Source organism: Tupaia chinensis, unplaced genomic scaffold (genome assembly GCF_000334495.1).
Source record: "Tupaia chinensis unplaced genomic scaffold, TupChi_1.0 Scaffold000240_1, whole genome shotgun sequence".
NCBI classification, from domain to species: Eukaryota; Metazoa; Chordata; class Mammalia; order Scandentia; family Tupaiidae; genus Tupaia; species Tupaia belangeri.
The window spans coordinates 1813422-1836969 of record NW_006159718.1 but is presented as its reverse complement, the minus strand read 5'-3'; the positions used below and the strand labels follow the sequence as shown (position 1 = coordinate 1836969).

The 23548-nt window shown below is 51.1% G+C and overlaps 1 protein-coding gene and 1 long non-coding RNA gene across 2 annotated transcripts in view; one reads left to right on the top strand and one right to left on the bottom strand.

The window, feature by feature from the left end:
• Positions 1-23548, top strand: part of GRID1 (glutamate ionotropic receptor delta type subunit 1) — a 318654-nt gene that overhangs the window by 271578 nt on the left and 23528 nt on the right. Inside the window, exon 14 of the mRNA XM_027771955.1 lies at positions 1553-1748. Coding sequence (XP_027627756.1) covers positions 1553-1748 — 196 coding nt within the window. The remainder of the gene's footprint in view (positions 1-1552; positions 1749-23548) is intronic.
• Positions 3726-11107, bottom strand: LOC106734876 (uncharacterized). The gene is made up of 3 exons (XR_001370399.1): positions 11031-11107; positions 9052-10257; positions 3726-3943 (listed from the first exon to the last, which is right to left on the bottom strand). It is a non-coding gene; the product is annotated as an uncharacterized LOC106734876 (long non-coding RNA).

The window sequence follows — 23548 nt, the reverse complement described above, 5'->3', positions numbered from 1 at the left end:
GAACGTCCCAGGGAGATGGGGTTTAGGCAGAGGGAGCACCTTGGCCTGGTGCCGTAGACTGGGAGGGTGTGTGACTTCTCATTTCACGGCGACTATGCGGCCGTGTGGGGTGGGGCCGCAGGGGAGATGAGGTGGAAGACGGAGGGTTGTGTAGATCAGGCTGAGGTACTGGCTCTTCTGTGGGAAGTGCCTCCCTGCGAGGTCGGGATGACGATCCCATTGGTAAGAGGAGAGCCTGGGTTTTCCAGGAGATGCAGAGGCGAGAGTCGGACCAGCAGTTAGCGTAATGTAGTCGACCGCAGTTCGCGTCCCGGACCCGGTGGCTTAAAACTCATGCCGGGTGCATGTGCGTGCGTGCCCAAGATCCTGAGATGAGAATGGAGGAGGAGGGATTGCGGCGTGGCCATCCCCCCACTTTCTGTATCTCTCTCTCTCTGTCTGTCTGGTGAGCGCTTGCAAAAAAAAAAAAAAAAAAAACTCTCAAAAAAAAGAGGCAAGAGTAGTCAGGCTGGAGCCTGGAGAGAGGGGCTGGCTCCCTCCTGGACTTTCCCTTCTGGCAGTTTTGTCTGGTACGGACTGCTCTCTCCACACGCTGAGCTGAGCCCTGCTCTTCAGAGCCAAGGACGAACTCCGGGCCACTCGGTCCTTGCAGTCTGCCTGTCGCCCCCTCCCCACAGTGTCCCTCTTGCACCCCCAGCTCCGCCGTCTGCCCCTGGGCCACAGAGGGCCTTGCTTATGCGCCCCCTCCTGTCTGGCTCGAGCTACCAGACTCCGTGTACAGCAGGCCCAGGGCCCTGGGAAGTGCTCACTACAACTTCATCATCTTTTAAACAGTTGTCGACGTTTAACAATCAAGAGAGGTCCTATTGGCATCCAGTTCTGTTTTTTCCAAAACCTGAACTGGCCGGGGAGGTGGCACGTGCTGTCAGCAATTGGCAGGGCCCCGGCGGAGCTGCAGCTTTGGAGAGGCGGCCTTGCCGACAGGCTCTGAGCGTGTGTCCACCCAGCCGCGTGGTAGAGCCTATGCTGTCCTCATGCCTCTTGCCACCGTGTCCTCCGCCTGCCCAGCCTCTGTAGGCGGCCGAGCTGGAGACGTGGCGTACCGCCTCAGGTCTCCAGACCATTGCGCTGTGTCCCTCTGTTCACATTGCGCTGTGTCCCTCTGTTCACATTGCGCTGTGTCCCCCTGTTCACATTGTGCTGTGTCCCTCTGTTCACATTGCGCTGTGTCCCTCTGTTCACATTGTGCTGTGTCCCTCTGTTCACACGTCTGTTTCTGCAGCTGGGCTGGAGCTCCTGAAGGCAGGACGCGTGTCTTCTCCGCCCTCTGACCCCTCGAGCTCAGCAGAGAACCTGGCTGTAGGTGTCTGAGTTAGCCTGTGCTGAGGGACCCTGCCTGCGAGGCCCACAGTGGCCTGCCGGGCTGGCGCACTGGCCTGAAGGCTGTGGATGCTGAGCCAGGCAGGATGGGCTGAGGGTCTGTGCAGCTGTCACACCCCTGCGGCATGCAGTGCTCGACATGCTCCGCACTCACTGCCTTCCTGCATTTCAGGACGTTCCAGGACCTGTCCAAACAAGTGGAGATGTCTTACGGCACCGTGCGAGATTCCGCTGTGTATGAGTACTTCCGGGCCAAGGGCACCAACCCCCTGGAGCAGGACAGCACGTTTGCTGAGCTCTGGCGGACCATCAGCAAGAACGGAGGGGCTGACAACTGCGTGTCTGGTCCTTCAGAAGGCATCAGGAAGGTAGGCGGGCGCGAGCCTGGGCAGGCGTGCAGTGCAGGGCTGTGTACCCCTGAGCTAGGGGGCACCTTCCCAGATGCACCTGACATTGGCCAGCCCTGTCACCTGTGGGTGACCTATGCTGCGTGTTTCTTAGCAGACTTGGGCAAGGGCTGCTTGAGAGGCGCCTTTGCATGTCTTGGGGCTGGGATGAGCAGGCAGAGTAACCCGAGCCTTGAACCTCCCTCCCCATGGGCTCACGGGGCATGCAGCAGGGCCGTGAAAGCAAAAACAGCTTCCCAGATGACATATGGAGGGACAGGGAGAGGGAGAGGGTGGGGCTGGAGGTGACAGGAATCGGGCGAAAGGGAGTCTACATGTGGGGCAGTGCTGGCCAGCAGGGCTGAGCACACCTCAGGGCCCTGCTGCAGAGCAAAGGCGTGCATCAGATACTGAGTGGGGCAGCAGCTGGGCGGACCCTGTCCTTGACCCGACCTCAGGAGGACAGGTGGGACCAGCTGGGCAGCATAGCCGGCACCTGTCCAGCATGGCCCGACATTGCTCCCTGTGACCCAAGTTAAGCTTAGGATCCCACTGCACCAATGGGGGTCTGCCGGGCGTGGCTGTCGGGTCTGACCCCTTGGCTCCTGGCCCCGCAGAGGAGCTGGTCTTTCCCCACGTGCCACGGCGGGTTCTGGAGGCTAAGGAGGTTCTCGGGGGATGAGGCAGGTGTCGCGAGGCCACTGCTGCTGCTGGTGGTGTCCTTCTGTCCAGTGATCCCTACGTGAGGGCTGTTGACCCAGAGTTCCTCGCTGAATGGCCCGAGAAAGGTGTGCAGCCCATATCAGTGCTGCTGGCTCTGCCCAGCCGCCTGTGTCCCCTCCCGTTTCCCATCCTTTTCTTTCTCTACCCTTCCCACTGTTATAGAACCTTCCCGTACACATGCACACACTTAGCCACTCAGTCACACACAGCCTTCCACACGTGCCCCTGGGCTCCCCTCCTCAGCCACTCAGGGCCTCCTGGGCCTCCTACAAAGGGCAGTGTTAGGGGACAGCCTGGGGCTTGCTTTGGGGCTATGAGGATCTGCCCCTCTGTCCTTCGGGATGAGAAGGGCCTTTGGAAACCTGCCAGCCCTTTCCAGCGGAGCCTCAGAGGCCCAGGGAAGGGGAAGCACACGGGGGTCAGGCTGGAGTGACCTCTCCTCATGGGGACGGACTCTTGCACAGCCGGCCACTCGGAGCGCCTGTCCTTGCACTGCGCCTCGCTGAGCAGTTGGACCCGTCAGGAGCCTAGCACGTCTGGGTACGAACCCCGTCAGTGGTGTAACATTACGCAGGCCACTGTCCCTGTCTGGAACCTCTCAGAGTGGAGAGGAGAACCCCAAGTGGGGATCTCCTTAGAGAGTTAAAATATCTGAAAATGCATATTTTGGTGGACTTCCAAAGTTACATTTAACCAACTGCTACTGTAACAAAACAGAATGCTGTGGCCACCCTGTGTTTATCAGGTTATTAAAACCTCTGCTCTGGCGGTGGCTGGAGGGTGGTGCTGAAGCCTCAGGCCGAAGGGTCTCCCTTCATCTGGGACAGCCTCTGTGGTGGCGGGTGACCTCATTTGCAGGTAATGAGTACCAAGCTGATGTAAGGCCTTTTGCCGATGTGAGGCCCAGGCCACGTGGCCTCGTCCTTCTCGCAGCTTTCTTCCATTCTCAGCATGAGCCAGAGCTCCCGTCCACTCTGGACCCTTACGGAGATTCATTGCAACAAGGCTCCCCAAAGCCCTTAGAAAAGAAAGGACAGCTACGTTTGACGTTATTAAACTGTTATGCATTACGATAAAAGGGCGAGTCTCACCCAGGAGGGTTATTTAGGACACATGCAACCAATCAGGATTAGCAAAGTGTATCAAGAACGTTTACAAACCCCTGAGTAAAGCTCAGTTTAATAGGGAAGACTCGCACTGGTCTTTGAAGTGACAACACACGGCTGATAACCACGTGGAGGGACGTGCAGTCATTGAGGGTGGTGGAACAGTACCAGTCCCACGAGCTCAGAGTGCGACGTGGAGCAGCAGCGGCCTCCTGGCTGGCGGGGGGTGCTCAGTACAACCGCTCTGGGAAGGGTTTGTCGTTTTCTTATAAAGAGGGACTTTCACACACCCCGTGCCCAGCAATTCTCCTCCCGTGTATCCCCTCAGATCAATGTCCACGTGTGCACCTGGACAAGAAAGGTCATGGTTACATTGCTTATAGAACCCCACCCTGGAAGCCATCCAACCCTGGAAGCCGTTAACAGGAGAAACAGCATTGTCTGCACCGAAATGGGTGGGTTACGGCTCTGTCCAACCATGTGCATGGATCTGGGCTGGGTACTCTTGAGTAGACCATCATTAAAGGTTGGGAGCCAGCAAGTGGCATGGTGGTTAAGGCACTGGATTGCCATATGGCCAACCAGGATTTGAGTCCCTGGCAGCTTGAAAATCGTGCCGGGTGTATTTGTGTTAATGCCCAAAATCCAGGAGGAGAATGGAGGAGACCAGACTGCAGCATGGCCATCCCCCCAGGGGAATTTCTCACTTTACCTCTCATTGTCTCTCTCTGTTTCTCTCCAGTGAGTGCACATGCCATATGGCAAGTACATGTGTGTATGTGTGTGTGTGTGTATAAATTAAAGGCAATTTCTTAGCATCAACTAATAGAAAATAACACATCATCATGTCCTGCTAAGAATGTATAGAACACACACACACACATACACACCCAAAGTCATGATTAAATATGAGATTTGCCGTGTAGGTGTGGCAGGTGGCGGCCAAACAACAGAAGAAGCGAGGTGCTCCGTGGGTGTAAGTCAGGGTGGCCATAAGGCTTAGATTTCCAGGTTTTTAGATTTTTCATTTATTACAGTAAATAATACATGAGTTAATTTAAAAAGAGGCCCATGCCTGGATAGATGGATGGGTGTCCCAAAGCAAGACTTGTGATTAATCCCATCTCGGGCCTCTACCCTCTCTTTCAAATGAATGAGTCCAGACAGAATGAGGCCCTCCACACAGGCCAGCCTCTCTGCTCCCGCGGCTCTGTGTGCCTGCCTTGCCCTGATGCCCCCATGCCTCGGGAAGGTTAAGACACACTAGTAAAGCCTTCTGAGAATGCTAGGTGGGTCAGCAACAGGATGCCCCTGGTCCTACTGTCCACGCCTCGACCACGGGTGGTACCTGAGAAGTCATTCCCTCTGCCGACGTCCAGATCCTGCCCACAAATACAACAAAGTTTCAAAGAAAATCAGTAACGATGCAAGGAGAGATTCCCTGTTAATGCCGGGCTTCATGATCCAGAATCTGATCGTTTTCAGCTCATAGGACGTGCTTTTATGATGCATTCATTTTCTAAACCCAAGGCGGCTTCAGGGCCACAGATCCCCATCTTACATTTGGATTTCTAAGAAGAAACGCTGACTGCTGGTGCTAGACAAATGTTAAGGGTTTTATAACTAGTGTCATAAAAGCAAGTTTATAGTATCGTCAGAAAATGAAGTGCGCTGCGTTTTTTACTGGAAGAAAAGCTCAGATTCACTCAGATGTTTCTTCCTGTGCCTGTTTGGCAGGTTCCTGGGCTTGAGCATTTGTTGGGAAGTCTTGCTGTCCACTCCCCTCCGGAGTGGCCCATCCACCTCCTGCCCCTGGGCTGTGGCTTCAGGGACCTTGTGAATCGCTGGGTCTGCATGAGGACCCCTCAAATCCGGTAGCCATGGGAAAAGTCTGGCCAGCAGAGAGTTACAGACTTTAGTTTAATATTCAGAGGCATCAGCTTCTCCTAATTCCCAGCCACACTGCATCTGGGCAGTGCTGAGAGCCACCCCGAGGGTCTTCGGGAACACCTTCAGCAAGGAAGGACGGCCACGCTTCTCATTTCCAGTTGCTCTTGCAAACTCCAGCTCCGTCTCAGGGCACTCTGCAGTGGAGCAATGTCTAATTGCTCCAGAAGTCAAGGAGGTTGCTGGAGAGGGCAACCTTCAAAAGCTATTATTTTTTTCCTTGGACGTGTTGCTGCTCTTAATGACGCGAGATCAGTTTAGGTGGAGACTTGCTTAGCAGGAGGTGAGCCCTGTTCCACAGTTCAGAACTGGGAAGGGGCTATGTCCTGGTTTCCCTGGCACTGGGACCCCTTCAGGCCCGTGGACACTCAGATGAGGACAAGGTGAAGAGAACATATAAGAACTGAAGGAGAGAGAACTTTTATTTATTAAGAGACAACACACAATTTTTAATTAAATTATTTTATTTATTCATTTTACATTTGGAAAGTTTGCCCTTGATCCCTGTATGTCGTTGCAGTGCATGTCACTTTTACAATATACCTGCTTGAACAAAGTCTTAGTAGATACTGGTCGGTCCTGAACGCATCCTCCGCTGTCTGATTAGGTTGAGGACGTGGCTCCTGTGGTCAGCCTGTGCTTCCCTTCTTACACTGGGTAATGGAACGGATGAGGGAAATCGCTCTGTGGTTCCCTTCAGGCTTGTCTCTTGGGGAGGAGGAGGGCTTCCTGGTCCGGAGAGAAGAGTCACAGGAGAGAAAGGAGGGCACCTTCTTTCTCCTCAGCCACATGTACCCATCAGGCCTGAAGAATGAGGAGGTCGAGGGCTGGTAGACTCTGGCTCATGCTCACGTCTGGCCCCCAGCTTGTTTTTGTAAATAAAGACTCACTGAACACGGCTTGCCCGTTCATTCACACTCAACTCACAGCCGTTTCCCTGCAACTTCAGAGCCGAGCAGCTGCGGCAGAGACCTGATGGCCCACCAAGTGGCAAACATGTCCTGAAACAGCTGCAGAGCCTGGCCCAGATCAGCAGGGCACAGCAGGGCACTGCCCTAGCCGCACAGCCTCTGTAGCTCCCGGGCACCTCTGGTCGTCATCCCCCAGCCTTGCACCGTCTGATTGCGTGTAGACGCATCTGGTCGTTAGCACGTGCTCTGCGTCTGCACCATCTGCCTTTTGTCTTTCGCAGGCCTAGCCAGTGGCCGAGAAGCCCCTCCTTCCCCACACTGGCCCAGCTTTCCTGGGCCTGGTCCTCCCTCCCTGATCCGGCGAGCACCTCTGTGCCAGGCACCATGCCGGGTGATTTGCATGCTATTGCTTTCATCCTGAGCAGACTTCTTGGTTGTTATTATCTCTATAATGGAGAAGCTGGACCTGAGTCTCAGCGAGATCAAGTCACTTGTCCAGGGTCACAGGCAAGAGCACACTACTCAGGGCCATCAAAAACCCGAACCAGCGCTCCTCTCCCCCGGGCGTCATGACCGCGTCTACCTCAGTGCGTTTCTACCCCTGTGGTCTTTTGTTTTAGTAGTACGTACGCACACGTGTGAGACAGAGAGACAGAGACAGAGAGAGAGCAGCGCCCTTGACAGCGTCTCGTCACGCAGCAGCGCCTCTCCCCAGCCCTCTGGCTCCATGCACGCCCGGCCTGGTTGGGGCCACCCAGGGAGCTGACCCTGCAGTGGGCCGTGTGGTTCCAGCCCTACGGGACACTGTGACCGCTGCACCACAGTGGCCCGGCCCCTGGCGGTTTTATTTCCCTTCTTCTTTGACACCATAGACGCAAGATATATTCCTGGCTCCATTTTTAACAGCCTCGCCCGACTGCTACGTGTCATAGCAGAGGTTATTTAAGTCTGTGACTTTATCTTTTGATTTCTAGACTATTAAAAATATCAATTAGAGAAACACTGAGATGCAGAATCGAGCTGGCAAGTGGTTCAAATTTATATGATAATAACTTTGTCACATGAAGTCAGACTTTAATGTTGCTGGTGGGATTTTTTTTTCCTTCAGCTTGATCAACTCCTCAAGTAACAGCCAACATAACCCAATTTCTGTGCAGTGCAACAGCTGACCCGGGCCGCCAGCTGATTAAGCCTTTCCATAAATCAGACCTAATATTTAATAACATTGTCATATAGAATGCAGTCTTAATAGTTTAAATGTCAATCTTCACAGCTCAGTGAGCTCTTTGAATAAATAGACAAGGAGCTCGTTTCAGACCCTGTGGCTGGAGATAGTATTTTTCAGAGGGAAGTAGCTTTTGAGGCCAGCAGTCTTACAGAAGGTGGTTTTCTCCACTCAGTAAATATCGCTGAGGTCATAAAGTGTGAATGCAAATGCAGGGAGAAATCCGGCCAGCAGCCCTTCATCTCCCCGCTGTCCACGCTGCCGGGCACCGGGTTGCTTGTGGGCATTGCTCTCAGGGCCCACGTTTGCACCTTCCCTTTCCTGAGTGCTCTGTGACGAGGGCCGCTGTCCTTCACACTGTCCCTGCCAAGTGTCAGGGCCATGCGCGGGCCCTGGCTGGATTGCAGCCTCCCATGGAGGGCTTGGGGACGTTGGTACCCACAGCTGGAAGGAGTGTGGGAGGAAGGTGGCCTGTCATGGCTGCGGGAGCTCCTGCTGACGGCGGAGAGGCGCGTTTGGGCAACACAGGCCCGAGTCAAAGATCAGAGGGTTTGGCCAAGATGTGAAGGATGCAGACCTGGTCCCCCAGAGAAGGGCCTAGCAGGACAAGGCAGGCCTGTGCAGTGGGGAGCCACAGAACGGCTTTCGGGGCAGTGAAGGGTCCCGGCATCCCTTGAGACACGCTTCCAGCTCTAGGCAGTTGGGGCTCTACGAACCACCTTCTTCTCAGCCGTTCCCTTTGGATGGATGTACCTCTTATTTTTTGCTCAAAAGGCATTGTATCTATTTTGCACATTAGATGGTGTGCTTCCTTTCATGATGCATTTATGAATTTATTCATCCATTTAGGAAATGTCGTGTGAGTAAGCTCTTTCCTAGGAGTTAGGAGAGATGAATTTAAATGCTGCTTTCAGCCTAACCTAATCTGTGGCTTTGATCAAGTGAGTTCACCTTCTTGGACTATTTCTGGGATTTGAGAAAAGCTCGCCCTGTTTACTTGTGAGTTTACCGATGCACAGAGTCTGGGGCATGCAGCGTGGATTGGGGCCCAGGGCCAGCCCTCGTGTCGGCGAGCTGTCTTAGCCTCACTGTCTATTAGGGGAAAAGCTGAAAAAGAAAGACCAACAGCACTTAGCCTTTCTATGAGGGTTAACTGACATCAGTAAAATGCACATATGTGATCCGTTTCGTGAGACAGTACACAGCTGCGTGATCACGACCCCACACCAGATACAGCACAGAACGTTTCCGTCCCCTACCCCCATGGCACGTACGGGTTTCTAGCTCATACCCTTCATATAACATATATATACATATATGATATGCATGTGTGGTTCCTGTCACCCAGCAAAACGTCTGGGAACTTTACTCACGAAGTATTTTGCTTTCGCTTTCTTGCTTTGGGTCGTACCGTTGTGTGAATAGACCTCGTCTGCCCACTCTCCAGCTCATTTATCAGGTGTTGAGATGGCCCAGTAGGCTTTGCTTGCTGCTCATTTAGGGCTGTTACAAGTAAGACACTAGAAACGTTCTTCCAGAAGCCTTTTGTGAAGGTACGTTTTCATCCACGTTTTGTGAATTGGAGAGGGTGGGATTCCCGGCTCACGGTCGGTGTGTGTTTACCGCTGCAGGAAGTGGCCTAACCACCTCCAGTGGGGTCAGCACGACTTGGACACTTGCACGTTTTGGTCACTGGACACCCTCATGGACACTGGCGCTGCCGGGCTTTCTGGCTAGCTAAACGGTAGCCAGTTTGGTACTTCCTGGCTAAACTGTAGTCGATTCAGAGGACGTGAGCGATGTCCGTTGTTTTCATCTGTGTCCCTCGGCGACTGGCAAGGTGGGGCTCCTTTCCATGTTTTCGTGTGTGTTGGCTGTCTACATACCTTCTTTCATCAATGTGTGTGCGCATGTCTTTTGTTAATTTCTCCTGGGCTCTTCATCTTTTGTTGTTGATTTATATGAATTTTTATATATTCTACATTTAAGTCTTGATCAAATATAAGAACTACAAATGCAGTTTTTAGTCTGTAACTTGCCCATTTATTCTCCTAATGGTGTTTTTGAGACGTTGATATTTTAATTCTGATAAAATGTTTTTTCTTTTATGGTTAATGCTTTTTGTGTCCTGTCTAAATACATTTTGCCTCCTCCAGAGGTGTAAGTTTTTTTCCGGAAGTTCCACATTCAGTTTTATGTAGCTTCTCAGTATTTGTATATGCCGTGAGGAAGTGACTCAGGTTCACCTTTCTCCCTGCTTCTTGTCCATTGACGGAGCATCGTTAGTTAAAAAGACCTGCACTTACCCAACCCGTGGACCAGGAGCCTTGGTGGACAAGGGACTGTCACTGCGTGGGCTGGCGCACCTCCACATTCTCTGTGACGTTCTACTGATCTGTGTGTCTGTGTTTATGCAGACATAGAAACGTCCTGATCACTGTAGTTGCACAATAATTCCCTAAAGCAGATTCTGTAAATCCTCTAATTTTGTCCTTTTTCTTTTTAACAAGATTGGGCAATTCTGGCTCCTCCGTATTTCCATTTGAACTTTAGAATCGTGTCTGTTTCTTTAAAAGAGCCTGTTGAAATTTTAATAGCCATTACATTTAGTACATGGATAATTTGGGGGCAAATTTATCTCTCTATAACACTGAGTCGTCCAATCTAAGACCATGATTTTTTCCATTTAAGAAAACAAGTTTTGGGCCAGCCCATAGTAGTGGTTAAGACAGGGCATCCCACATGGCTGACAGCATAGTTCAAGTCCCAGGTCCTGTGGCTTAAAGAACATGTCATATACATGTGTGTGCATGCCTAACATTCCAAATGGAGAATGGAAGAGAAAAGATTGCAGTGTGACCATCCCCCATGGGAGATGCCCTCTCACTTTCTCTCTCTCTCTCTCTCTCTCTCTCTCTGAGGAGCCTACCTGTACTCTAGCAAATTTAATAAAGACCAGTTTTTAGTATGTTCATCATTTGTCAAAAAATCACATTGCACCCTATAAATATGTACAAGTATACGTCAATTAAATTTTTAAAAACTTTTCAATTCATTGATTTTCAGTTTTTTACTTTATTGATTTCAACCATTTTTAGAAAAGTTTTCTTAGTTTTTATTTACTTTAGTTATAATTTGCTATTACCTCTTCTAGCTTTCTAATGTTAAAACTTAAATCATTTATTTACCCTTACTTTGTTTCCTCCTGTAAGCATTAGAGCTATATGTTTTCCTCTAAGCACTGTTTTAACTGTATTTCACGAAAATCTTTAAAAGTTTATTTTCCCCATAAGCGACAGAGAGAGAGAGAGAGAGAGCCCCGCCCCCACAGGCTCCCAGCAGTGTGACTCACCTCTGGCCTTCAGTCCTGGGCATCATGGGCCATGTGTCCGGCATACTCAGGAAGGTCTCCAGACTTGAGCTGGGCCATGGAATCGCCATGGAGAGGAATCCCCATGGAGAAGAATCCCCATGGAGAGTGTGTGTGTGTGTTGCTGTGCGATCATCCTCCTCCGGCCCCTGCATCTCATTCAGATGTATATGTGGTGTTTTCATCATTGTTCAGTTCAAAATAAGAAGTCTAAGACTTATCTTTTTTGCAGAATGTATCTATTGAGCTCTGTAGGGTGGAATATGACTGTGAAAAGACTGGGGCCACAGAGCAAGATTTATGTTGCTTGGTGAGGTAGAGGAAGCTTTAAAGATAGGTCTGTCAGGGACTTCTATTTTATGATATGCATTCCTCGATTTCTTTTCTGTTTTGAAGATAAAAGGGTGAGAGGATGAGAGCAAACTGGCAAGTAGAAAATAAAATCTACAGGAAGACAATGGAAATCAGAGACAGAAAAGACAAAACCCACTCTGACCTCTGCCACTTGTGTTGCTTCCTTCCAGGAGAAAAGTAGTGGCATTTTCACAGCTCAACCCCTGCTGTTCTTAAACTCTTCTCCCAGTTTGGGCTTCAGCCTCCTGAGTTCAGAGGCCCTGGCCGAGTGAAAGGTGCTTGCATCTTCACCTGAGTTAACTTCGCGAGCCAACCCCACTCCCAGTGCACCTACCTACCCCAAATCCTTGTCAACCTTACACATAATAAGCAGTTTTGAGAGGAAATCTTTAGTGTTTAGGTTTATAATTTACATGCAATATGTTGTCACTTAAAAGGTTTAAAATATTCCAGAAAATAAAAAATAGAAATTATCAGAAGAAAATCAAGTGTCTTTTTCTCCAGAACCTAACTATGGCTCCAAGAATTCTTCACTATTTGTCTAGTCTTTTTTGAATGTCTATAAAAGTTTTATATAATTATGATTAGGAGAGAAAATATGTTTTATTCTGCATTTTTCTAGTACTATTGCAAAACTTAATAAAAATAATTTTGTGGCTAATTAATATTTCATCGAATAGATATAAACTAATTTATTTAAACATTCCCTTCTTGACTGTATTTGAGTCCTATCTAATTCCTCAAATATAAATAACATTGTAATGAACATCTTTATGCCCAATTTTTTTCAGCTGTTTTATTTCTCTAAGTCTTATTTTCAAAAGTAATATATTATAGTATCAAAAAAGAAAAAAACATTTAAAGATCTTGACAAAATATTACTGAGCATTTCCAAAAGCAGAGTTTTGAATGAATTATTTTCTTATTTGAAAGCTCATAAAATATTAAGCTTTTAAATTATTTCCCAGTCAGATGTTTTTGATTTATCTTTAGTTGGAGAAATATTTTTGTGAATTTGTACTCTTTCTACTCTTTCCATATCCTTTGTTCCAATATTTTTTCCATATATATATATACACGCATGTATTTATATATGTATGCATTTGTGCTTTATTTTGTTTTGTTCTATCCAGAGGCCTAGAGTGGAGCAGAAATCATTTTATTTTCAGTCCTTTTTCCCTGAGCCCACATTAGGCATTGCCATCAGAACTTGTGATTCATGAATTGTGGCAGGTTTTGGGAAATCGAATAAGGTCATGGTTAGAGATCTCCAGTTGATCAATAATCTGAAGTGATGCTCATGCAAGCCCCTCCCCCAAATACGTATTTCTGTAGTGATTCACTCTTTGGAGTATTCGGCCTTTCACTCATCCATTCATTCATTCGACTCATTTGCTAGTGCTGAGCTCAGTTAATAAAAAGTGCACATGACACTCTCCTCCTGGAGCAGTTAGAATTGATTGCAGAGATCCCAAAAAGAAAAGATTTTGTTTCCTTCCTTATTTTATCCAGTCTTCCTTTGACCGGAGCCGCGTGCCCATGTTGGGACAGTCAGGAGAGGAGAGTGACTCAGCCGTGGTGGCCGCCGTTGGAGAGGCCGGGATGGTCTCAGTCCCTCAGTGCTCAGTCCCTCCCATGCAGCAGCGCAGTTGCCCTGAGCACTGCCTGCTCATCAGTGAGGAGACGGGAGTTCCAAGAGGGCAAAGTGCTTGCTAATAATACTCAAGCTTGACTCATGGCTGGGCGTAGAGTTTGGGTTTAGGACTTTTCTCCCTCCAGCACCCTTGTCGTGACCTTGTGACACTTTGCAGACCACAAGGTGACACGTGATGAATATGGAGCCTCAGCTCCTGGCCCTGCCGCTCACCATGTTCAAATGGTTGGCGCCTGAGTCGTTTACTCCCCTCCGCACAGCCCTGTGCTCCATGGCCTGCACGCACTGCCAGGGCACCTTTCCTTTTCTTTGCCTGCCTGGCTGGTTTCCAGTTATCCTGGAGCCTTAAACAGAAGTGTTTCCTGATGGGCCTTCCCTGGGCTCCTTTTCCTCCTCATGCACTGTGTGCCCAGGGGGCAGCTTCATCCTGTGTCTCCCGTCCCGGCCCTTTGCTCCATTACAGCTGGGCTGGCCTGGGAGCTTCCTGGGGAAGAGGGGCTCCCTGTCTGTTACTCATCTGTCTGTCCGCAAGGCTGGCCTGGGACAAACGTAGGCATGGAGTTAAAGCGTGTGGGCCTTCAACCTCTTCTCTTTCAAAAACAAGCAAGATAGTGTTCAGTGAGTAAGAGATGAAAAGGGATGAAATGCGGGCAATTCTGCCACGTGCATTTTTCTTGAACATGCATGAGCAGGATTGCTGGGGTCCAGTGGCAGGGCTAGTGAGGAGGGGTGAGGAGAGGGCAGGGCAGGGGCCTCTGCCTTGGCCAGGGTGGCTGTCATTCTCACTTGAGCCAGTTACCATGCAATTGACTGAGCTGGCCCCTGTGTAACTCCTTGCTGCTCAATTCTGTTTGATGATGATTGGCTTAGGATAATACAGTCCAAAGATCAAGGAAAGCCCCCACTGTGCTCCCTTATTAAATTACTTTGCTGTGGATTTTGAGCATTGCCAAGCAAATCTTGTTATGAATTCTTCAATTACTTTCTTTTGCGATTTTTATAATTTGGTAGGGTATGCTGTGCAATCAAACCAATATCTGTGCCATCATGCTAACTTTGATTATTTTCAGACTCCTCATTAGAGAGCGTGGGAGGCTGCTGAATCCCCTGAAATCTGATTTTATTTTTCAGATTTCCTTTGCCCCCTAGTTTGCTTTGTTCCCAGATCCAATACGCTGCACCATGGTGCTGGCTGCAACGGGGCCCATGTCATTGTCCCTTTAGATTTGATGACTTAAGTTTTTGAATTTAAATTTTTGAATTTCTGAATTGAATTGTTTTGTTATTTGATTACATTAAAACCAGGAAGCCATTGTGGACGAATATAATTTTGATTTATTGCGCCAGCCAGACTCTTCACAATTTTTGTTTAGTTTATCCTTTTTATTTTATTGGTTTGATGTTTGTCTAGGAACAAAAAGGGAGAAAGTGAAGAAAGGAAAGAACCTTTATGAAGAATTTTTATGTGTGGGGTCGTGTTTACGTACTTCATCTTCACCACTGAAGGCGTTTGGTGGTATTTCCATTTTGCAAATAAGGAATGATAATCTCGAAAAAGTTAAATTGCGTGCCCAGAGATGACCTGATTCTCTGTCATCTTGAGCTTTGTTATTACTACCTGTGCTATCATTGTCATTGCCATCATCAAGAAAATCGAGCACATGTGGGTGGCAGTAGTTCCCGCTACAATGTGTTGCTCTAATAAAGAGTTGATAGTTCTCGTTATCCTCCAATGTAAGGATATAGATTTGCTGTGGGCTTTACATTTTAAAGTGTGCGTGTGTGTGTGTGTGTGTGTGTGTGTGTGTTGGGCACATATGTTGGAGAGCAGTGGGAGGTGGATTTGCTCAAGCCAAGAGGAGCAATAGGAACATCAGGCTCTGAAAAGTGCACCTCCCGAGGGTCAGAGGAAGGGCCCCACCTGGGAAAGAATATCCTCAGCAGGGAAATGGTTCTATCTCTCTCCCTGTAAATGGTTTTCTCTCTCTCTCTCTCCCTCTCCCTGTATACACACACACACACACACACACATATGTATATATACTCCTATAGGGTATGTGTGCTCACCACAGACCACAGAGAGAGAGGGAAAGTGAGAATTCACCCCAGGGTGGATGTCCACACTGCAGTCCTGTCTCCTCCAGTCTCCTCGTGGCACTTTGAGTATGCACGCACGCCCGGTGGGATTTTCTAGCCGCTGGGTCTAAGACTGCTCAGTCGGCAGCAGGGACCAGCACCTCGACCTCCATGCCACCTGTTGGTGCCGTGTTATTTCCACCTTCGGACTCTCCCATGGAAGAGGACTTGGACCTGTTCCGCGCAGCCCAGACCTCAGTTAGTTCCATGGGGTCGTGACATGGAGGATTTTCTGATAGGAGAGGTAATGTCAGTGCCTTTGGCTGTCCAACCAGCTCCCATCAGGTTGGACCTGTAGGTCTGCGGTGTGACCTGGGTACTCTGCCAGCCCCTTCCAGGCTCCTTTGCTGTGAACTTTATGAGACTTTGGAGTTGACAGAGCTGTAAATCCTGACAGGTAGAGCCAGAGGCGGTTCCGCTGTGGGGATGGGAGTCCATCTGCATCTTCTCTGTCAGGCTGCACCCTCCTCTGTGCCCCCAAGTGCTGCGAGCCTGCTGTGAGCCCATCTCTCCGGGCTGGCATTCGGCAAAGGCCGTGCAGGAGTACTTGGCTGCAGATGGGTTAGAAAACCCCCGGATGTTCCCCACGTGAAGGGACCGTCTTTCCTGCTAACCGCGATCACATGTGCAGTCGTGCTGCTCCTCCCTGCGCCGCAGTTGCCTGTGTCCTGACAACCCTTATGGCCACCACAACTTTGGGAAGTCACTTCAGACGGCCGGACCACTCTGCCTCCGGTGCAGTTTCAAGGTCTCACTTGAACTTTGTCTCAACCAAGTGAAATGCGCATTTGAAGCAGCGGAACGCGTGAATAGAATACAGGATCTGCGTCAGCGAGAGTGGGACTGGGTTTTGCATCCATCTTTCACTAGCGATGAGATCTCGGGCAGTGAACTGACTCCTGATAACTAGGGATGATAAGGTGGCTTCTTCCCAGAGTTACTGTCAGCACTGGAGGCGATGTGGAGGGACAGGCCCAAAGCCTGGTGGAATCTGTTTCAGTCCCAGAGTTCGCAAAGGGCGGGCTTGTTCCAGCAGCAGTAGCACCATCTGGGAACCTGTTAGAAAAGTAAACTCTCAGGCTGACCCCATGGCCTGGCGGTTCAGGAAGCTGGATCCCACATGGACAACTTAGCCTGAAAAGCAGGATGGACGTGTGTGTGCGTGTTACCTAAATCCTGAGGGGAAGGAAACACAGAGAAGAAGGGGTTGCGGCTGACAATACCCCATTGGGGGTACTTTCTCCCTCTTCCTCTCCCTCTCCCTCTCTCTCTGCCTGTCTGTCTCTCTTTCTGGTGAGTGTACATGCTCTCTGGCCAAAAATAAAAAAGAAAGAAAGAAGAGGAATGAACTCTGGGGCTCCACTGCAGACCTGCAGATTAGCAGCTAGGGGTGGCGAGGTTGCCTCTGTTTGGACATGCCCTCTGGGTAATTCCCGTTGAAGAATAGCTGCTTGATGAAATGGCACCTCTCGTCATGGTTGTTGTTTTATTAGTGTCTGGTTTGTATTGAGTTTTGGTAAGTGACTCCTAGCCAGAGGCCAAGGATGCCCTTTGATGTTGTCCAGGAAGGTCAGCCCTGGGGGGCGGGGTGGGGGGGCGCTACCAGGTGGAGAAGGGTAACGGCAGACCTGTGGCCAACAGGAAGCGGCCAACCCAGCCTGCTCTCATTCCAGGCTCGAGGCTTCTCAGAGTCTAGTTTTATCTTTTCATGTAGTCACTTTGCTCGTGTTTATCCAGTGTAGACTGCATGACAGACGTCATGCTAGGGGAGCCACCAGGAAGTGCGTGGTCTAAGAGCTTGCCTTTTTCTGTGTGTGTGTGTGTGTGTGTGTGTGCACATGTGGCTCACTGCGTGTGCATGTGCGTGTGTCGATGCGTGTCCATGGCACGCAGAGCACCTCGCGGCCCCCATCCTTGTGCTTCGTGGGACATTGGACACATGGACGCCTGTCTCTGTGCTCCTGGGGTTCACGTCTTCTCAGCTTCCTTCATTTACCGGGGGTATTTTTCATTCTGTATTCTTTTCCCTTTTTTATCTAATCTGTACCTGGGCAAACCCATTTCCTCTCTTTTTTAGCTCATTCTTGATTTTTTCCATGGAATACTCAAGATATTGTAGTTTATCATGGTCTTTGGACAGTTTAAAAGTTTGAGAAATCATTGGAAATCAGTGTGTCCCTTTGGCCGGTGGAGGTTGTTTATGGCCCCCGGTTTTGCTGATGGAATGCAATTTCAGATTTGGGGAGAGGAGCATCGATTCTTCCAGGTTAGAGCTTCTCTTTTTCCTTTGTACCAAACCAGCTCCCTTTTCCCTGGATGTGTGAGAAACCAGCTCCCACTAAGATTGTTCTCAGTTCATGTGATGCAGCAGTTTCTCCCCAAGTGCCGCCCGGAGGCAGTGCAGCTGCTCCACGGGGTCAGTGCTGGAGGCCCATGTCATTAGCAAATGCTTGGCCAGAACCTGGCAGCAGGAAAGAGAAACAGCACCGGGAAGGAGCCAGCCGCTCGGGGTCTTGTGGCTCTCTGGGGCTACTGGCCTTGAACTTCTGATGCGGCAGAGAAGAAAGCATCTGCAGGCACGCAGATGTGGAGGAAAGTGCTGGTGCTCTGGCCGTGGGCCAGCTCCTTCTGAGCTTGCGTTTCCCAAAGTGGACACGGTTGATGCAGTGGACGTTTGTCCTGACTTTCCGAGACGAGATGGTGGGAAGGCGCCAAGAGAGCTTTTCAGGAAGAGCACGGTCACTGTGGCTTTCCTTTGAGGCTTGTTTCCAGGAGCCTGACCTCCACACTGTGATTTAATTTCAGTGTATGCAAGGAGAGAGAGAAAGAGAGACTTCAACCCCCTGGAGGGATGCCCACGTTTCAATCCCTTCTCCTCTTGGGATTTTGGGCTCACGCATATGTGTCTGGCACGTTTGTCATGCCACCGGGCCTGGTACTCAAACCACTTAGTGGCTGTGTGGAATCAGCTGTCTTAACCTCCACGCCACCTGCTGGCCCTGATCTCCACTCTGTGGTCTCGCTCTTCTGTTAGGTGACCCAGTTCAAGACCCCAGAGCCTTAATACTCTCTCCCTTTCTAAGCTGCTTTCAAGAGAATGTCAGTAATTGCTTGGCCAAGAGCTGCGTGTCATTAGATCTTGACTCCAGGGTCTCCTGGGAAGGTTATTAAAATGTAGGCTGGGGACAAGCAGATGGCACGATGGTTACACCACTGAACATCCATGTAATCGACGGCGGTTTCAGTCCCTGACCTGGTGGCTCAAAACTCTGGCAGGGCATGTGTGCATGCCTGCCCAAAATCTCAAGAGGAGAATGGAGGAGAGGGGATTGCGGCATGGCTATACCCACTGGCGGGTAGGGGGGGGGGTGATTTCTCACTGTCTGTCTCTCTGGTAAGTGTATGTGTCCTTTGGCAAAAATCTCTCTTTAAAATAAAATGTAGGTTTCTGGGGCCCCTCCCAGAGGCTCTCACTCAGTGGGTCTGCTCTGCGACCTGACAATTTACATTTCTTACTCATTTTCCAAGATTGCTGGTACTGCCAGTCCAGGGAACAGACTCCGGGAACCACGGGTCTACAGCCTTAGACTTAGGGTGCTAACGCTGGGGAAGACCTGGCGGGCCTCTGAGCACCTCTTCGATGTATAGATGGCTAGCAAGTGGGTAACTGGGCCACGACTGTGGTGCAGGCTCACCGTCTTTCTCATTGACAAGGCTGATGACGGAGGTCAATGTTAAGTGTTATTTATCCTAAGGCAATTGCATTTTAATTACGATCCACATTTTTAAGCTCTAAGGTGATGTTGTTTTTGATTATAATGATCATGAGGAGGAGGATAGAATATTGTTTGAGTCCCTTCAATGCATCTGGCTCTTTCCACGCCATCTCCCTGTGACAGGTGTGTGAGATGGCGCGTCGTTCCTGCTCTCTCGCTCTCTCGGAGAGGCTATTCAGCGGAGCATGCTGGGCGGCTGCCCAGGGATGCTACAGGAAGGCCTGGACTGCCCGCCTAGGCTCTTGCTCTCACCAACACGCCATGCCATGCTCTCTGCAAACTGGAGCTGAAAATTCAATAAGGGACAGATGATAGAAGAGTAAAGGCATTGGTGGCCTCCTCTGAGAGGCACAGATGCCTGCCATTCTATACCCGCTCCAGTGCGGGTCCCTCCAGGACACAGGAACAGCAGGGAGGTGCAGGCGGTCATTTGCAGAAATCCTAGTCCCCGGGCGGCAGTATTTTCCACTGCTATCTCCTTGGGGTCTTCATCCCCTCAGTCCTCCTGTCCAGGTAGGAGGCAACCTCACCAGGACCCCCAGGAGCCTGCAGAGCTGGTCCGCACTGTCGCCCCACAAACATCACACAGCCACGTGCACAGCAGGGCTTCCTCCACCCCGGCCTTGCTGCCCCGTGGCTGCGTCCTTGTCCACCTCCAATCTGAAGCCAGCAACCAAATTCGCTCTCTGCCCCTGGGATGCTTCGGGACAGAGGCTTTCACAGTAACTGTGGGAGGCCCGCTGTGACTGCCCTGCCTTGCAGAGACTGTTCTGGCATGCCTCCTTCTGCGGATCCAGAATGATCCAGAAAAAGGGCCATTATATCTCACTCCCCAGAGAGCAGGTTCCTTGCAGCTGTCTGAGTTAGGCTCTGTGAGCAGCCTCTGAGTGCCCCCGATGGGCAGCGTTACCCACCATCATGGCTCCTCTTGTTCTGAGACCAGGGAGGGGCAACAGGCCGAGGCTCCTGCTTCCTCGTGGCCCTCCAGCTGCAGGCCCCTGACGTCATCTGCTGCTCCGTGGTAGGGTGCACATTCTCACACCCATACTCAAGTACATGCACACACACACACACCTTTTCACATGTGAACACACACATTCACATGTTCATATCCCACACACAGTTGCCATGTACTACACACTTACACATGTGTGTACTCACACACATTCCAACATGCAGACACTCTGCCCATGCACACACACATTCACCCCACACTCACAGACTCTCACAATTCTCACAGTCACACACACACACACATGTTATACATGCATTCTCACATGTGTAAAAGCTTACACACCTGTACACACACATTTCTCCCAACATTCACACACACAGTTCTCACACGCACATCAACTCACGCTCTTTCCCGTGTGCACAAAAGCACGCCTGCTGCAGCCTCATGTGGAGCGTGCTGTCACCCTGGCGAGGGCGGAGCAGTGAGTGGCAGGAGAAGGGTGGGAGGAAGCAGCGTCAATCATCGCTGACAGGCTGAGCTCTGGAACCCAGATGGGGACTGGGAGACGGAGGAGATGCCGCTCATGTGAGTGCACCCTCACCTGCGCCAGGGACAGTGCCCTGCACTCCGTCATTCCTCTCAGCGGCACTCTTAGGGAGCCATTCTCGGCCCCCGAGGCGGGAGTCGCCGGGCGCTGGGACGTGCCAGTGGCCTGCCTCCCTCCAGCACTCTGCTCCTCTCACTGCCGTGTTCACGGAGCGAGCCTCAAGCTCGAAAATGACCGCCTTCGACATTTGAAGTGGCAAAAGGAAAAGCACGAGGGGCTGCAGGAAAAGGGCAACGCAGACTTCAGAAAACATCAAAGGCCGCCCAGGGCAGCACCCACCGCCCGCAGACGACCTTGTATTTGCTGCTTGGTTTTGATTCTTCATACACAAAGATTTTACATAACAATTTTAAAAAGAGACCACAACAGCAGTGCTGAGTTGCAGCAGGTTCTTTTTCAGCAGAGGGTATGTCGGTTCTCACTTATTCGTCCCCGAGCACCCGCCAGGGCCATGCAAAGCCCTAACGCATCCCACAGAGAGGGGTTGGAACCCTGCGCGGTGCACCATTTCACACCCAGTGAACGGGCCCGGGGAGGCTACACAGCTTCCTGCGCTCACACGGCCAGCACGCGCAGGCCCGATTCAGGGCCGTACAGGCAGACTCCAGAGCGCAGGCTGGCCCGGAGCCCAGGGCCGCCTCTTTCCCCGACATTTCCCTTCGCTCCCACACCTCGCACCGCGCAGTAGCAGTGCCGGGACAGCCCGTCATCCAACACCTCATTCACCTAGGCCGTTCTCAATTGTCGAGCATTTAGATCATTTCCAATCTCTTGCTAGTTTAAACAGTGTTGCCCTGAAAAATCTTTGTACAAACATCTTTTCAGAAACTAAATAATTCCTTAGGCTGTGTCCCAGAGGTGGAATTGCTGCGCATGCACATTTTAACAGCGTTTGACTCTTGACTCTTCCCACCAAATTGCCATTCCAGAAATACCTTGCAGTTCGCATCCCACCAGCAGGCCAGCAGACTGTCCCCCCCACAGCGGTCCGGGTGGGTCCTGCTACATCTCATGCTTTGGCACGGTGACCCGTCCAGGTCCCCACTGCCTGGCAAAGTGTTGCCATTGAGGAACGCGACCCCAGGAGCTGAGACGGGGAATGCTTGAAGGGCCTCTCTGCTCATTGGGAGGAAGGACGGATGCAGGGGAGGCTGAGAGTGCTCACGTGGATGGTGAGTGCAAACGAAGGGGCCTAGAGATGGTGCAGACCGGTCTCTCTCTTTGGAGTTTCAGCAGTTCCATGAGCCATCTTCATAAAGCTGGGGAAGGACAAGCATTGCCACTCATGGTGGTCTTTCCTGAGCAGCGCCCCTGGGAAATGGTCCAGGGGCAGCGACACCAGGAGCATCTCCCCACCCACCTGTGCAAGGCCAGGCAGGGCGGCGGGGGCACAGACGTCTCAGAACTCTGGTACGCGTTGATCGGAGTGCACCGTAGACGCACCGTAGACCATTCAGGATTGTTTGGGCAAAGTCACTTTGTTTTTCTTTGTTTCTCCATCTGTGAAAAAGGACGAATGTTCTGTCCTTGAGAATTAACCCATGGGTGAAAAAAGCAGGTTTTTTTCCGAAGCCCAAGCACCCGGCAGGTGCCCACACCTGGCCTGCACCTGGCCCCTTCACCACTTCCTTCGCGGTAGTTTCTGTCGCTGCCGTTTGCAGTGCCAGCACCCTCACCTGCGAGGACGACGTGGCTGCTCAGCCTTCCCAAGCAGTTAGGATGGAGCAGGAGGGTGGAGGAGATGCTTACCTCCCGGCTGGCTGCCTCTGAAGCCTGTGCTCCGGCTGAGTTCTGGGCGGGGAGGAACTGGAGCAGCGACAGGCAGTGCAATGCCTTTGGTCACCAGCGTGGAGCCATGGTGAACCAGCGGGTCTCGGGTCCCCTGGCTCACTCGCACGGTGTTTATGGTGGCCCGCTGTCCTTCCGCAGTGTGACTGAGGCTGTTCTCCTGCTGCTGCAGCCAGATGTCATGGTCGCGGTCCCTTTGCGTTTGCAACTCTTCAGGGAATAGGTGCACCGGGCAGGGAGAGGACCCAGGATGGGCTCAGCCCCTGCTTGCCAAGCTGCCGCTGGGCGACAAACCAGGGGTGGTCTCTACTGGCTGTTGGTCTGGCCTCCCGGAGGCAAATGCCCAGGTGCCCTCCACATTCTCCACTGCCTGAAATGGTCCTCCTTCCCCTCAAGGCCTCACGTCCATTCTTTTCAGGTGGAGACCAACGTTTTTATTTTTTATCTTGGGGGCCCTGGGAGTAAAATGAAGCCAGCTGAGGAAGCCAGGGCGACTTTCCCAGGTGCACGGGTGTGGCCGGGGAGCCAGCGGTGGGGGAAGCCGAGCGCTCGGCCAAGCCTCTATGTCCTGCTGACCGGTTGGTGCACAGCTCTGGCAGAGCAGGGTACGTGGAGGATGCAGGTCAGACTTGGCGCTTATGTAGGGGGTTAGCACAGGCTGTGCATCGAGACTAAAGGATCTGTGTTGACCAGCCTGCCTAGGAACCCCCACGGTAGGTATGGGTTCTGCCTCTTGGCATACCACACTCGACATGTGCACTGAAAGGCAGAGTACACTGCTCCTCAGTAACGGTGCGCCATCCGCTTGTTTCCGCTGTGTTCAGTGTGTGCGTGTGTGCGCGCGTGTGTGTGTGTGTGTGCACGCGCGTGTGTGTGTGTGCGTGTGTGTGCATGTGTGTGCGTGTGTGTGTGCGTGTGTGTACTGTGTTCTGCAGCATCTTTACAGTTAGGACCTGTGCAGAGACCCCCCATCACATTCATGAACCATAACTTATTAAATTATTTTCCTAATTAAATATTTAACTGTTTGCATGTTTGCTTTATAGTCGACTCTAGACTTGAAATGTTTGTCATGTATTTTAGGTACATTCGAATGAATTTCTAGGTTACATTCCAGCCTGCTAGTGCAGGAGAGGTGTGCAACGCTGAGGTGTTTCTGTTTCCGTTGTGCGTTCCTTTCTAGGGCGCCGTGCCGTTCTGCATGCCAGTAGCCAGGAAGGTCCACGTCCA